At 44.0% G+C, this 15,778-nt stretch overlaps 1 protein-coding gene across 5 annotated transcripts in view; it reads left to right on the plus strand.

Annotated features, from left to right (window-relative positions):
- The window catches only part of igsf9bb (immunoglobulin superfamily, member 9Bb), a 141,789-nt gene that overhangs the window by 27,103 nt on the left and 98,908 nt on the right, over positions 1-15,778 (plus strand). For 4 of the 5 annotated variants that reach the window (XM_061751658.1, XM_061751662.1, XM_061751659.1 and 1 more), the window contains exons 2-3: positions 2,488-2,679; positions 8,296-8,442. In XM_061751658.1, coding sequence (XP_061607642.1) covers positions 2,488-2,679; positions 8,296-8,442 — 339 coding nt within the window. The remainder of the gene's footprint in view (positions 1-2,487; positions 2,680-8,295; positions 8,443-15,778) is intronic. The other variant, XM_061751660.1, reaches the window with a different exon arrangement.

Raw genomic sequence — 15,778 nt, forward strand, 5'->3', positions numbered from 1 at the left:
AGACGTTCCCAGCAGAACCTCACAATACGTTTGGACCTGACACGTCTGACTGGCATCTTCCCCCACCATCGGAGCCAACTCAACACCAGGTAGAGTCCCCAGCGGGAGCGCTCTCTAGCACCCCTTCTAAGGACTCCAAAAAGGGTGGGTAATCTGAACTGCTGTTTGGTGCATAGGCACAAACAACAGTCAGGACGCGTCCCCCCACCCAAAGGCGGAGGTAGGCTACCCTCTTATCCACCCGGGTGAACCCCAACGTACAGATGCAGAGCCGGGGGCAATAAGTATACCCACATCGGGGGCAATAAGTATACCCACATCTGCTCGGCGCCTCTCACCGTGGGCAACTCCAGAGTGGAAAAGAGTCCAACCTCTCTCAAGAGGACTGGTACCAGAGCCCAAGCTGTGTGTGGAGGCGAGCCCGACGATATCTAGTCTGAACTTCACAGCTCGGGCTCCTTCCCTGCCTAGAAAGAAAAATGCATAGAGGCGGCACTATGGCCGACTGGTTAGAGCGTCTGCCTCACCGTTCTGAGGACCGGGATTCAATCCCCGGCCCCGCCTGTGTGGAGTTTGCATTTTCTCCCCGTGTCTGTGTGGGTTTTCTCCGGGGACTCCGGTTTCTTCCCACATCCCAAAAAACATGCGTGCTAGGTTAATTGACGACTCTAAATTGCCCGTAGGTGTGAATGTGAGTGTGAATGGTTGTTTGTTTGTATGTGCCCTGCGATTGGCTGGCAACCGGTTCAGGGTGTACCCCGTCTCCTGCCCGTTGTTAGCTCGAATAGGCTCCAGCACGCCTGCGACCCGAGTGAGGAGAAGCGCCTCAGAAAATGGATGGCTGGATGGAAAAATCCATAGACTGAAAAAAAAAGTTGATAGTGTTTCTAAAGTTAAAGTTTTGATACTTGAGAGGCATATTTTTCCTGAAAATGTTGGTAAAATCCAAAATGATATCCTGTGAATTTGTATTTTTATTTTATTTATTTTTTTAAGGCTATGCGTACTTGGATCATTGCCTGCATTATCAAAATGTAATTACATATTAACATGATGGTGGTTTTCTGTTTTATGAGGCTAGGGTAGACTGCGTATCTTAGGGGCTAACCTTACAACTGCCTATTCCCTTGGGTCTTTGATTTTAAATGAACTAAATCCTGGGATGGTGAGGGGGTGCCAAACGATAATCTGCTCTGGTTCACATCTCGATTCTCTGTTCTCTCGCTCCCTCTTTCATCATCAGCAGTAAAGTCATAGCACCAAGGGCCCTGCTGGTGTGCAATCTCAGATGATGTCACCAGCAGCCAATCAACACATAGTGAAGCTTGAAATAGTGTGTGTGTTGTACACCACTGGGAATAGCGCACACACAGCTATCTGGTTCTACTGGCTAACATGAGACTTTTCCTTTTCGTCAATTCAATGATTTCCTGGGATATAAAGAAATGCGGTGGGATTTTTTAAAACAGAAAATGGTTGGGCATTTAAATAGACTAAAAGCACGCACAGTGCACCAAAATGCTGCGATGGGCCTGAGCCAATCAGATCTCAGCAAAAATTAGGACGACTCCAAAGTCGTGTTTGTGGAAGTCCCTATTGCTTGCCTATATTGATGGCCACAGAGAGAGAGGCACTGAGTACTAAATAGTCATATTGACGGATAAAATGCTGGCGCACCAGGTTAACACCCATAAAGCCAAGCTACCAAGTAATTAACAGAGGATCATGTGAGCCCTTCACTGGACATACAATCTCATTTTCTTTCTGTTGAAAAAGCATTTAGAATGTAAAAGAAAAAAGATATTCTTCAGTATCAAGTACATTCATTATAATTCCTGCTTTGTTCGCATACATTCTTTCAAATAAGATGAAAAATGACAAAAGCGAGGCAAGATGAAAAGATTCTGCCTTGATTGATCACATTCAAATGTTTTTAATCCTTCTCTCCCCCGGCCTCAAACTTGGCTCCTTGATTTATCACTGGCAGGTTTTGCAAACCTGACTGATGGAACTCAAAGCTTGGCATATGTGTTTATCAGGTACAAACGATCACTCAAAGAGCACAACTCTTAATAAACCTACTACTATATCTCTGTTTACTCTGTCCTCCGATACAGGTGCAGCTTCTCTGATAGACTTTTGGAATTCTTTTGTCAGACCTTTGTGAGATTTTTAGATTGATTTAGGTCAGCAAATAGGTTATCCAAAAGCAGGCAAGGAATACAACCTCAAAGACTGACTTAAATTATTATGCTGTAGCTAGACGTATGGCATGCTTGTTAATCATAGGTGTCAGTGAACGAAGTGGTAAATACCATATGTGTCACGGAAAGTAATTTGTCTTCTGACAATAAATGCAGGTTGGTTTGCTCATTGTACTTTGTACACTGTCATAATTATAAAAAAATATGTGGTAATTAAAAGTATAACGTTTATATTACCTTTTGTTAGCAAGTCGACAGTGACCTCTCCTTGCTGTTGCTGCAGGTACCCACGGAGTGCGAGAGGAGCCACAGTTTGTGACAGCACGTGCAGGGGAGAACATCATACTGGGATGCGATGTGTCCCACCCTTTGAACGGCCAGCCGTACGTGGTGGAGTGGTTCAAATATGGAATGCCAATCCCCTTCTTCATCAACTTTCGGTTTTATCCTCCTCATGTGGACCCAGAGTATGCTGGTAAGATGTTTCTTTAGTGACCTCTGAAGTTGAAGAAAAATCTGTTCAGGGATATTTACCGCTGTGAATATGAAGGCATACAGTAAAAACACTAAAACATTCAAGTCTTAAATTGACTGAGAAATAACAAAGGCATAGGTGTAAGATTTGCACCTGATATTTCAAGATTCTTACGATCGCTACTACCACACGTTTAAAAAAAAAGAAAAAAAGTGTACAATTTTAAAACTGCATGACTATAACGTCACACTTGAACAAGTAATTGTGATGGGGCTGGGGCCTTAAATGAACTTCAGGTGTTCAGCAGCCTATATACAGTATTTCCTTCGTCTCTTCCTACATTATGTTTCTCCTAACACCACTTTTGGAAGGTTGTCATTCTCTGGAATAATATAAATAAAAAACAAGTAAAAGAATGCTGAGCTGTGCTGTCCAGATACGTTGAGGTCATGCACGATATGTATCTTGTGTAACTACTTGCTTGAAGTCATGTTGTTAATGATAAATACTGTATATCTAATAATTGCTTGTGGTGTTTCTGTGAAATACAATGCTGTAAAACGATTGTCGACAATATAACGGCGTGCACCTATTTTCCATAAATATGTACACCCTTGACTTGGCAATATTGTCACATCATTGTTATGTATATAAATGTGATGTATTATCATTATTATTATTATTATAGGGTGGGGCAGAAAGGACATATGTTTTTGAAAAACTCAAAATAATAAATGGTAGCTCCATACAAATTTTATTGATGTCAATGTGTTCATATTGAAACAGCATTTGACACAAACAAGTGTGGAAAACAACATTAATTATTTGGTGTTCGTTTTCATTGATGCATTTCTGAAGGCGTTGATGGAAGTTGCCGTCTATGGTCTTGTTTGATCTGTTACTGTGACCTCCGGGTGTTATATGTTTTGAGTCTGGCACCATGTACGTTGTGTTGAGAGGCTGTGGGGTTTCGAGCCCATTTCAAGCCGGACAGCAGTTATTGAAGCCCCCGGAGCAGCGTTACGGGGCGAGCATCAGTCTTACGGTTCCTTGCCCCCCAATTGCCACTTCCTTGTTCAGAAATAACTTCACCCTGTTCTACCAGTATATCGTGCAATTGGCCATGAAACTCTGCCCACAACTCAAAAATTATCAAAATTCTTGACACTTTTGAAGCTTGATTTCACATACTTGGTGATTTTTTTTTTTTTTTTTTTTAAATCCATTCGTTCATTGGCTTGTTAACATGACTTTGCTGTGATGTGACATTTTTTTGGGCTGTTTTGGGGGTCTTTAAGGCTTGTTGCTAAAATGTGTGTAAATGTACATTTCTTCTGCCAGGCTACCCAAGATATCAGACTTCCTTAGGAAGCTTACATCTTGTTGCCCACATGATACTCAGAATTCCACTGCCCTCGCTGCAGTGCTGTGTCATGTGTCCTCGCAAATGTTGAATGTGTTGGTGTTGAATCAGCCATAGCAGTCTGAGAGAAGAGCAGAGTAGAGTCAACATGTTGTAGATCACTGACAATATACTAAGTGTCTGCGATTGGCTGGCGACCAGTCCAGGGTGTACCCCGCCTCTCGTCCAGAGTCAGCTGGGATAGGCTCCAGCACGCCCGCGACCCTAGCTCGGATAAGCGGTATGGAAAATAAATGAATGAATATACTACCACTATACAAGTGTGACATAGTAGACTCTTATCCCGTCTTAATTAACATTGTATAGAACCCTATTATGTGATAAATGCTGCCCACTCGACATCCATTGCAGCCTGATCATCCTGAGAGGGGGATCCTTCCATTTGCTTTTGAGGTCATTTTTGTATGCCAGCCACTCCTGGGAAGGTTCACCACTGTTTCATGTTTTCTCCATTTGTGGCTAATTGCGCTCACTGTGGTTCTCTGGCATCCTAAAGCTTTACAAATGGCTTTGTAACCCTTTCCAGAGTGATAGATGTCAATTAGTTTCTCATCTGTTCTTGAATTTCTTTGGATGGTGGCATTTTGTTGCAGCTATTTGAGATCTTTTGGCCGTGATTTCAATCTGCGTCCGTAGACGCATGGCTTAAAAAAAGGTTATCGTTTGATAAATACAATGGACACTGGATTTTTTTTCTGGATTCGATACATTTTCATTGTTGTGGTAATACCCGCCATGCCGCTCACGACTTTGCAAGCTACGAGGAGAACGGTGTTTGCTCCGTAAATGCACACAACTGGGAAACATTAGGGAACGTTACCTATTTATTACATTCGATAGCCTGCAAGCTAAAGAGCTAGCAAGTTAAGGAGCTAAACAAGCTTACTCGACTACTGCGACATTGTTTAAAACATCAGTGTTGGAGTTGAGTGGCGCACACACACACACACACACACATTCACCTACACGGACACACGCACGCGCACACAGTATATATTTTGTTTGAGCAATGTCATCATGATGTACTTGTGCACAATAGTCACATTGCAGGGTCTGCTGCGATGTTGGTGTTCTGGAATATACAATGAATCAACTGTAGTATTAAAAGTAACCTGCAGAGGTATATTTACGCCCGTTGATCTCCCGCTTCCCTCATTCGTGAACAAGATACAGTTACTTGAACACCCAACACCCAGTAACATCAGCGAAGGGACTGCCAATGATAACCTTTCAGCTACGTAACTCGGGTACATTTACATTTATTAAAATGTTAATTAATGTACAAGGTCCCTTTACAAAAATAAATAATTTGAAAATACAATTTGAAGAGCAAATGCAAGGATTCCAGGACTTTGATTGTCATACCAACATGCTTACACATGATATGGCACGAAATTTGATACCCAAGAAACTCGGGCTTCATAGCACTCTTTTAGTGTAAGAGTCCTTCCTGAAAGAAGCTGTTCCACAGCCTGGTGGTCCTACATCGGATGCTCTCTGTAGCCTCTGGCCCGAGGAGAGCGGATGGAAGAGAGGGTGTGCAGGATGGGTCGGGTCTCTGATGATGCAAGAGCCCTCTTTCCGTACCTGCTGGTAAAGATGTCTGTAGTGGTGGGGAGGCTGCACCTCACGATCTTCTGAGCAGCATTTACCGTCCTTTGTAGTGCCTTCCTCTCTTCAGCCTAGCAGCTGCTGTGCCACTCCCATCATGCTGGTGCTGAGGACGCTCTTCACCACACATCTGTAGAACCTTCTCAAGACACCGCTCCCCAGTCTGCGACGTCGCTGCTTCTGGAAGAAGTACAGACCGACGTTGGTGTGCCTTCTTGAGCAGACAGGAAGTGTTTCGGTTCCGGGTGACACTAATTCAGTGGTAACTCATAATTAAAAGAGACACTCCGCACCCCACTGCTAACGTTATGTTAGTTTAAAATAGACTCACGTTAAGCTCACCGATTTGCGCTATCTTCACCTTCATCTCTCGGATCCCGTGACGCGACGTCATACTCTGTTTAGCGCTTCTCAGTCGAACACTCCACTTCCGCGACCACGCATTGGTGACATAACCGCCTTGTGTCCTATGCAGTTCACCATTGCAATCTTCCCTCTTCCCGACCATCACCGCAGTAAACCCGATTTGCAGTTTTGCTTTTCAATGTGTTTTTTGATGCGCAAAATCCGAATTTTGACCCAGAAACTGTGATGCGAGACGGCTTAATTCGACCCTTGCAGACATATGTCGGAAAGCAATGGTGTGCGTCAGTGGACGCATATTCACGAAGCTTTTTGCGTCCCTCATCATTTTTGTGCGTCAGGGACACGGGACACACATCAAACGAGATCCCTATAATTCTAGGAAAAAATGTCCTTTGTGTAGCGATATGTGTTAGCATAATTGTCACCCATAGAGGGCAGTGTTATCTCAAGATAACTTGGTTGGATATTTCCACTACAGGATAACTTGGTTGGATATTTCCACTACATCAAGTGAGAACAAGAGTAGAACGGCAGGCTTGTTAAAATAAACATCTAGCTGAAGCTAGCATAAAAAGTTGTCAGTAAAACAATAAAACCGGCAAGTAAATTGAAACTGACTGGATACGTGGACACGTTAGAGGACTTTCAAACAGCAGTTGCTTCTGTGCGCCACGGCTGTTGGTGTGGATAGAAGGGCGGAAGAAAATAGCCTAACTGCTCACCATTGTTGGCCCAGTGTGTCTTCAACATAGTTGTGCTTGCTCAAAACCGAAGACAAGAAAATGTTTGAAGAGGTCTTAAAGAAATTTGATGAACCCTGCATGCCCAAAAAATGAGACATACGAGAGGTACGGCTTTCGTTCATGCTTACAGCACCAGGGTGTGTCAATTGATCATTTTATCACCGACCTCAAGATTAAAGAGCTCAGTCATGTCACTTCGGGAATCTCAGAGACTCTATGATAAAAGATTAAATAGTGTTTGGTACCAATGATAAGAAGCTCAGGGAGAAGCTGCTGAGGGAGACAAACCTCATCTTAGACAGTGCTGTTAAAATATTTCAATCTAGTGAAATTGCACATCAACAGGTGCTCACTTTCAGAGAACCAGCTCATGGAGAGGTGCGTCAAAAAAACGAGCCAATGAATGTCGTGATGATGAAAGGGATCAGCATATTTAGAAGCTGTAACACCAGGAATTAAAAACAATGAATGAGATGTGTTCAATTGAAAGGAATATGGGGAAAATCACAAACCAAGACAATCCGCTGCCTATGAAAAAAATGTGTGCAAAATGAAAAGGAAAAAGAAAACATTATGCTGTACAGGGTCACGGGGCGCTGGAGCCTATCCCAGCTGACTTCAGGCGAAAGGCGGACTACACCCTGAGCTGGTCGCTGGTCAGTCACAGGGCACATATAGACATGGACAACCATTCGCACTCACATTCTCACAGTCACTCGGTGGGAACTGAACCCATGCTGCCTGCACCAAAATCAGGCGAGTCTACCACTAGACCATCAGTGACGTCAGAAATAGTCACTAAGTAGAAAGGATAGAGGAGGGCAAGGGGATTACAGGGATAGCTTGGTTTTGATAATGCTGATGTTTTTGAGCTGGCATACACTCCCAACCGTTATTGCCAAAAGACCATCTGCTATGATCCAGTTACCAGCTGGCGTGGAGCAAAAGGCATTTTCCACTGACCCTGTAAACATCCAGTCAAAAGTTTATATCTGCTTGAATAGAATTTCCAGCAACACAGTGAGCTGTAATTTTCACATTTTGGTTGCTTGCCACTCATTACAGGAAGTTATATGTTGTCCTTGCCACAATGTGTTTCAAAAACAGAGTTTTGTGCTTATGAAGAGAACATCTCAGCCCCAATGAGACTGACAGGTTTCACTTTGAATGTATGTCTCCAGTTTGCACTTGGATGTTGTTGCTTCTGTTGCTGCTGTTGCAGTGCTGTTTAAAAATAGGTGACACACACACACTGATGTTACGAGTACGAGTGTATCGGCACTACTGTGCACAAGCTCAAATCCTTGCCTATTTCTATCTGAGCTATTTGAAGATTAATTCTCTTCTTTAATGTTCACTTGACATTTTTCATCTCTCTACTTTGTAGGTACACTTCTCACCTTTGGCTTCCTCATACATTCAATGCACCCATCTGCCATCCTACTGAGCTCATCTGTCTTTCCTTCCCTTTAGGCCGGGCCAGTCTATATGGCAAGTCCTCCCTACGGATAGAAAATGTTCGTTCAGACGACCAGGGCTGGTATGAGTGTAAGGTGCTGATGCTGGAGCAGCAGTATGATACGTTCTTCAATGGCAGTTGGGTGCATCTAACCGTCAACGGTAAGAGCAATAGGAGCAATGTTTTCATAAAGACATACTGTGCATTGAATGAACAAAAATGTAAAAGCCCCTTAAGTTCTCCTTAATCATGCTTGCAACTTTGTGGGTTTGGGTAGTGGACTAGTTATGATCTTGGCCACAGATGGGCAAACATTTTTTGTGTAAGAGCCACATTAATTTTTTGAAACGGACAGATGGGCAAGGTCATTTGAAGATGAGGTGTAAAATAGTTTATTTTAAAATATGTTTCATTCTCATTTTTAATGTATTATTCATAATTAGTTTAATTATAATCAATTTACGGGGTATGTAAGACAACCCGCGGCACGGTGACCGACTGGTTAGAGCGCCTGCCTCACAGTTCAGACCGGGGTTCAATCCCCGGCCCCGCCTGTGTGGAGTTTGCATGTTCTCCCCGTGCTTGTGTGGGTTTTCTCCGGGCACTCCGGTTTCCTCCCACATCCCAAAAACATGCATGGTAGGTTAATTGACAACTCTAAATTGCCCGTAGGTGTGAATGTGAGTGTGAATGGTTGTTTGTTTGTATGTGCCCTGTGATTGGCTGGCAACCAGTTCAGGGTGAACCCCGCCTCCTGCCCAATGATAGCTGGGATAGGCTCCAGCACGCCCGCGACCCCTAGTGAGGATAAGCGTGTCAGAGAATGGATGGATGGATGTAATACAACCCCAATTCCAATGAAGTTGGGACGTTGTGTTAAACATAAATATAAACAGAATACAATGATTTGCAAATCATCTTCAACCAATATTTAATTGAATACACTACGAAGACAAGATATTTAATGTTCAAACTGATAAACTTAATTGTTTTGAGCAAATATTCATTAACTTAGAATTTTATGGCTGCAACACATTCCAAAAAAGCTGGGACAGGTGTCAAAAAAGACTTGAGAAAGTTGAGGAACACCTGTTTAGAACATCCCACAGGTGAACAGGCTAATTGGGAACGGGTGGGTGCCATGATTGGGTATAAAAGGAGCTTCCCTGAATTGCTCAGTCATTCACAAGCAAAGATGGGGCGAGGTTCACTTCTTTGTGAACAAGTGTGTGAGCAAATAGTCGAACAGTTTAAGGACAATGTTCCTCAACGTACAATTGCAAGGAATTTAGGGATTTCATCATCGACGGTCCATAATATCATCAAACGGTTCAGAGAATCTGGTTCAGCGCTACATCTGTAAGTGCAACTTGAAACTCCACTATGCAAAGTAAAAGCCATTTATCAACAACACCCAGAAACGCCGCCGGCTTCTCTGGGCCCGAGCTCATCTAAGATGGACTGATGCAAAGTGAAAAAGTGTTCCGTGGTCCGACGAGTCCACATTTACATACTTGAGGGGAAGATGGCGCCTACCAGTGTGGTCGCCTCGGTAACGCGCTCTCTAGTATTGTCTTTGTTTTTGTGTTTTTCGTCCGTCTTTGGAGACCTTACACGACTCACTTACACAAGGGGAGACCTGCTAACCATCAAGGAGTCTACTCCAGACTTTCTGTCACCAACTTTCGAATATACGCTCAGTTTTTTCCCAGAGTTACTCACCGGAGCGGCGTCCGCGGTTTTCGGCGCATGGAGACGGAAGCGGCGCCACAGAGGGAAGCGAGCCGGCATTCAGGTGAAACTCCGCAAGAGAGGACACAGATTGGCGTTCCCGTCGATCCACCTCGCGAACGTACGCTCCCTACCCAACAAAATGGACGAGCTTCATCTTCTGTTAAAGACAAGTAAAGACTTCGGACGTTCCGCGGCCATGTGCTTCACGGAGACCTGGCTCTGCGACGCTGTACCTGATGCCGGCATTATGCTTCCCGGTTTCCACATTCATCGAGCGGACCGCGACATGGAATCATCGGGGAAAACAAAGGGCGGCGGGATATGCCTCTATATCAACGAAAAATGGTGTACGGATGTCACGGTGATCAGCACACACTGCAGCCCGCATTTGGAGTCGCTATTCTTAAATTGTAAACCATTCTACTCGCCACGTGAGTTTGCATCATTCATTCTCGCTGCCGTCTATATTCCGCCTCAAGCTAACACGAACGCCGCATTGCTAACGCTCGCCGATCAAGTCAACGAAATTGAAAAAAAACACCCCGACTCACCCCTCATTATTCTCGGGGACTTTAACAAAGCTAAACTCAACCACGAACTCCCTAAATACAAGCAGCACATCGACTGTCCTACCAGGGAAAATAATACTTTAGACCACTGCTACACCACGGTAAAAAACGCATACCGTGCTATACCTCGTGCAGCCTTGGGCTCGTCTGATCACTGCTTAATTCACTTAATACCGACGTACAGGCAAGAACTTAAATGTGCGAAGCCTACAGTGAAAACAGTCAAAAAGTGGACAAATGAAGCCAAGATGGAACTTCAAAGCTGCTTAGACTGCACAGACTGGAGTGTCTTTGAAAATTCAGCTGGCAGCCTGGATGAATATACGGACACTGTCACATCCTATATCAGTTTCTGTGAAGAGGTCTGTGTTCCAACAAAATCATTAAGCACATTCAACAACAATAAGCCGTGGTTCACTGCTAAACTTAAGCAGCTTCGCCAAGCTAAGGAGGACGCATATCAGAGCGGGGACAGGGCCCTGTATAATCGAGCTAGAAACCAGCTGACCAAAGAAATTAACATTGCAAAGAGGATCTATACAGCAAAGTTGGAAAAACAGTTTAGCGCAAACGACTCTAAATCAGTCTGGCATGCATTCCAGTCGCTGACTAATTACAAGCGACGATCCCCCCAAGCTGAGAACAATAGCACACTAGCCAACGACTTGAATACCTTCTACTGCAGATTTGAAAAGGACAGTTTCACACCACACACCAACCCGGCCCCACCCGCGACCACAATCACACCTCTGACCTCTGCGTTAACCATCCATGAACAGGATGTGAGACGCATCTTCAAACAACAAAAGATTAACAAAGCGGCAGGCCCGGACCACGTGTCTCCATCCTGCCTCAAAGTCTGCGCGGACCAGCTCGCGCCAGTCTTCACTCAGATCTTCAACAGATCACTGGAAATGTGCGAAGTTCCATCCTGCTTCAAACGCTCCACCATCATCCCAGTCCCCAAGAAACCTGCAATCTCGGGTCTGAATGACTACAGGCCTGTCGCTTTGACATCTGTGGTCATGAAGTCCTTTGAACGTCTTGTGCTGGACCACCTCAAGAGTGTCACAGGTCCCCTGCTGGACCCCCTGCAGTTTGCCTACCAAGCGAACAGATCTGCGGATGATGCAGTCAACATGGGACTGCACTTCATCCTAGAACACCTCGACAGTGCAGGGACCTACGCGAGGATCCTGTTCGTGGACTTCAGCTCAGCGTTCAACACCATCATCCCTGAACTCCTTTCATCCAAGCTTCTCCAGCTCAGCGTCTCACCTGCCATCTGCCAGTGGATCTACAGCTTTCTGACGGGCAGGACACAGCAGGTCAGGCTGGGGGAGGCCACCTCATCCACACGCAGCATCAGCACTGGGGCGCCCCAAGGTTGTGTCCTCTCTCCGCTGCTCTTCTCTCTCTACACGAACGACTGCACCTCAGCGAACCCGACTGTCAAACTCCTGAAGTTTGCAGATGACACCACTGTCATCGGCCTCATCAAGGACGGTGACGAGTCTGCATATCGACAGGAAGCGGAGCGGCTGGAGCTGTGGTGCGGCCGACACAACCTGGAGCTGAACACGCTCAAGACTGTAGAGATGATCGTGGACTTCAGGAGGCATCCTTCGCCACAGCTGCCCCTCACGCTGTCCAGCTGCCTTGTGTCAACCGTCGAGACCTTCAAGTTCCTGGGAATTACAATCTCCCAGGACCTGAAGTGGACGACCAACATCAACTCCGTCCTCAAAAAGGCCCAGCAGAGGATGTACTTCCTGCGGCTTCTGAGAAAGCATGGCCTGCCACCGGAGCTGCTGAGACAGTTCTACACAGCGGTCATCGAATCAGTCCTGTGTTCTTCCATCACAGTCTGGTTTGGTGCTGCTACAAAAAAGGACAAACTCCGACTGCAACGGACAATCAAAACTGCTGAAAGGATTGTCGGTACCCCCCTACCCACCCTTGAGGACTTGCACGCTGCCAGAACTAAGACAAGGGCGTGCAAAATCCTCTCGGACCCTCCCCACCCCGGTCACCAGCTCTTCCAGCTCCTTCCCTCAGGTAGGCGCTACCGATCAATGCAAACTAGAACTAGTAGACATTCCAACAGCTTCTTCCCTCTTGCAATCAACTTCTTGAACAGCTAACTTACAATTCCATTACAACAAGCTGGCAATTTTTTGACTTGAGTTCGTTGTCACATTTCTGTATTCTGTATTATGTATTACTCGTGCACTCACTGTAGTTGTCTCGCCGTGCTGCACTATTTGCATATAGTGGCCACTCATGCCAGAGTAGTATCTGCTTCATTTGCACACTGATTGAGGAGTATCTGTAACATTTGCACAACCATTGTCCCAGATTATCGCAGTACTCGTCACTTTAAACCGCATACACTCCTTGAAGTCTCAGTGCCCTTTGCACAATGGTCATTGCACCGGACTATTGCGTCATTAGCCATTCGAACTGAGGACTCTGCATCTTTTTGCACAATTGTTGTTTGTTGTTGTTTTTTGTCAATGTCTTTATGTCTCCAAAGTGTTCTGTAAATTGACTGTCTGTTGTACTAGAGCGGCTCCAACTACCGGAGACAAATTCCTTGTGTGTTTTGGACATACTTGGCAAATAAAGATGATTCTGATTCTGATTCTGATTTCAAATTGTTTTTGGAAATTGTGGATGTCGTGTCTTCGGGGCCAAAGAGGAAAAGAACCATCCGGACTGTTATGGACACAAAGTTCAAAAGCCAGTATGTATGATGGTATGGGGCTGTATTAGTGCCAATGGCATGGGTAACTTAGACATCTGTGAAGGAACCATTAATGCTGAAACTTACATACAGGTTTTGGAGAAACATATGCTGCCATCCAAGCAACGTTTTTTTCCTGGACGCCCCTGCTTTTTTCAGAAAGACAATGCCAAACCACATTCTTTACAACAGCGTGGCTTCGTAGTAAAATAGTGTGGGTACTTGACTGGCCTGCCTGCAGTCCACACATGTCTCCCATTGAAAATGTGTGGCGCATTATGAAGCGTAAAATACGACAACGGAGACCCGGGACAGTTGAAAAGCTGAAGCTGTACATCAAGCAAGAATGGGATATAATTCATCTTACAAAGCGTCAACAATTCATGTCCTCAGTTTCCAAACGTTTATTGAATGTTGTTAAAAGAAAAGGTGATTTAACATGTAAACATGACCCTGTCCCAGCTTTTTTGGAACGTGTTGCAGCGATAAAATTCCAAGTTAATTATTATTTGCTAAAAACAATAAAGTTTATCAGTTTGAACATTAAATATCTTGTCTTTGTAGTGTATTCAATTAAATATAGGTTTTTACATGATTTGCAAATCATTGTATTCTGTTTTTATTTATGTTGTACAGAATGTCCCAATTTCCTTGGAATTGGGGTTGTAAAATACAGACAAATGCGTTGAATGCATATTGCTGGCGTCAGACAGAATACTGGTATTTCCAAAACCATCACTTTTCAGGAAACAACATGTATGTTAAGCCATTAACATTACATCATCAGAGAGTAAAACATTTTCAACAATTTATATTGGTAAAAAATTTGAAAATATAACATACCCATGTGGAGACTGACCAATATTATCGATTTGTGACAAAATATGATATTGACCAAATTTGGACTTTTAAGTTTTTTTAATTTAATTAGATACATGAATGCAAAAAATACAAATTAATGAACCTACATGCATTTTATTAATGAATTTCAGATTTAAAAAAAAATACAAATTAATGCAACAAAGACCGAAATGCTCTGTGCCTAGATTAAAGAAAGGAGGAGGGTTTCTCTCAAAGGTTTCTCCAACCAAACTGTATAGTTCTGTGTAGATTGTCAGTGATCTGGGTCATGGTTATTCACAAAGGTCTAATAGAAGGCAACAGAACCTCTCCTTTCATCTCTATTCCCTTCTTTCTATCCAAAAAGCATACTCAGCTCTAACGCAAATTTTACTTTCTGGTGAGAGTGGCATCTCATGGTGGCTCACATGTGAGTGTTTTATTCCAAAATATGTCTTGTGAGCAGCTTGCTTAATTAAGTTGTTTTTAAGCCATTCTCTTAGTAATCAAATTAAGTTAATGACATACTTTTTAGCAATGGACTGTTATTGGTTCAAACCTCTTAGCCTCCCATACATCAGTTTTCTTCTGCTTATCCAGGGTCAGGTCACGGGGGCAGCAACCTTTTTTTCTTGTTCAGCTGTTAGGTCAAGCTGAATGGAGAATCTGTATCCCTTTTATGCCGGAACAGTTTTACTTTGCCACATAGAAGACAACAAATGACAGGATAATGGCTGTAAGAAAAATAAGGAAAATAAAGGATTATATGCATAGTACAATTACACATTACATTTGAGTATTGTATGGGGCAGTAGTGCTGCACCCTGTGAGGGAAGGACAGGACAATATAGGACAGAACTGGACAAAACAGGGACAAGGACAGTAGGGGGAGCAAGCAGGAAAGAGGTAGTGGAACTGGCTGTACAACTGAAGTGTGGTGAGAGTGGCTATGTAAATTTTAAACTTGTATAAAAATGGAGTGCAAGTGAGGAGATACCCAGGAAGTTTGCATAGTTATAAGAGTTATTTATAGGAATGACTGAGTGGCCGCCCACCAAGCAAATCATTCCCAGCGGTGTGTGTCTGCGGAGACATGCAACTGAATTGACACTGTGATCGCGTGACCAATAATCGTCAGAAGTGTCCTGTAATTGAGGCTCGCACCCCACCCACCTGAGAGGCGGGGTCAGGCCCAGGGGCTTACCCAAGAGCGGCTCGTTGGACGGGACACCACCCACACTGAGGGACCCAGGGTGGTCTACTGGCCCCACCGAGGTGGCCCAAAATCGGCAACCCATAGGAGGCATGGTATCTTGTGATAACGATTGTTGCAATTCTAACATGATGCAATTCTATATGCCCTATTTAATGTGTTAAAAGTTTGATAATATACTAAATAAAAAAATATACCCAGGCATGTTATCAGCAGCCCTGGTTAGGAATCTTTGTCTGAGTTAGAGAGGAGGACTACCATCTCTAATGTTGTATATTTTTATCCACCTATTCATTTAGCCTGAAAGTGCACAGTCTTTCCCTTATCTACCAATAAGATTGTGATACCATATTTTGGCCCTCACTCAGGAATGTTGCAGCTAATTTCTCAAGGTG

Source organism: Phyllopteryx taeniolatus, chromosome 17 (genome assembly GCF_024500385.1).
Source record: "Phyllopteryx taeniolatus isolate TA_2022b chromosome 17, UOR_Ptae_1.2, whole genome shotgun sequence".
Classification (NCBI taxonomy): Eukaryota; Metazoa; Chordata; class Actinopteri; order Syngnathiformes; family Syngnathidae; genus Phyllopteryx; species Phyllopteryx taeniolatus.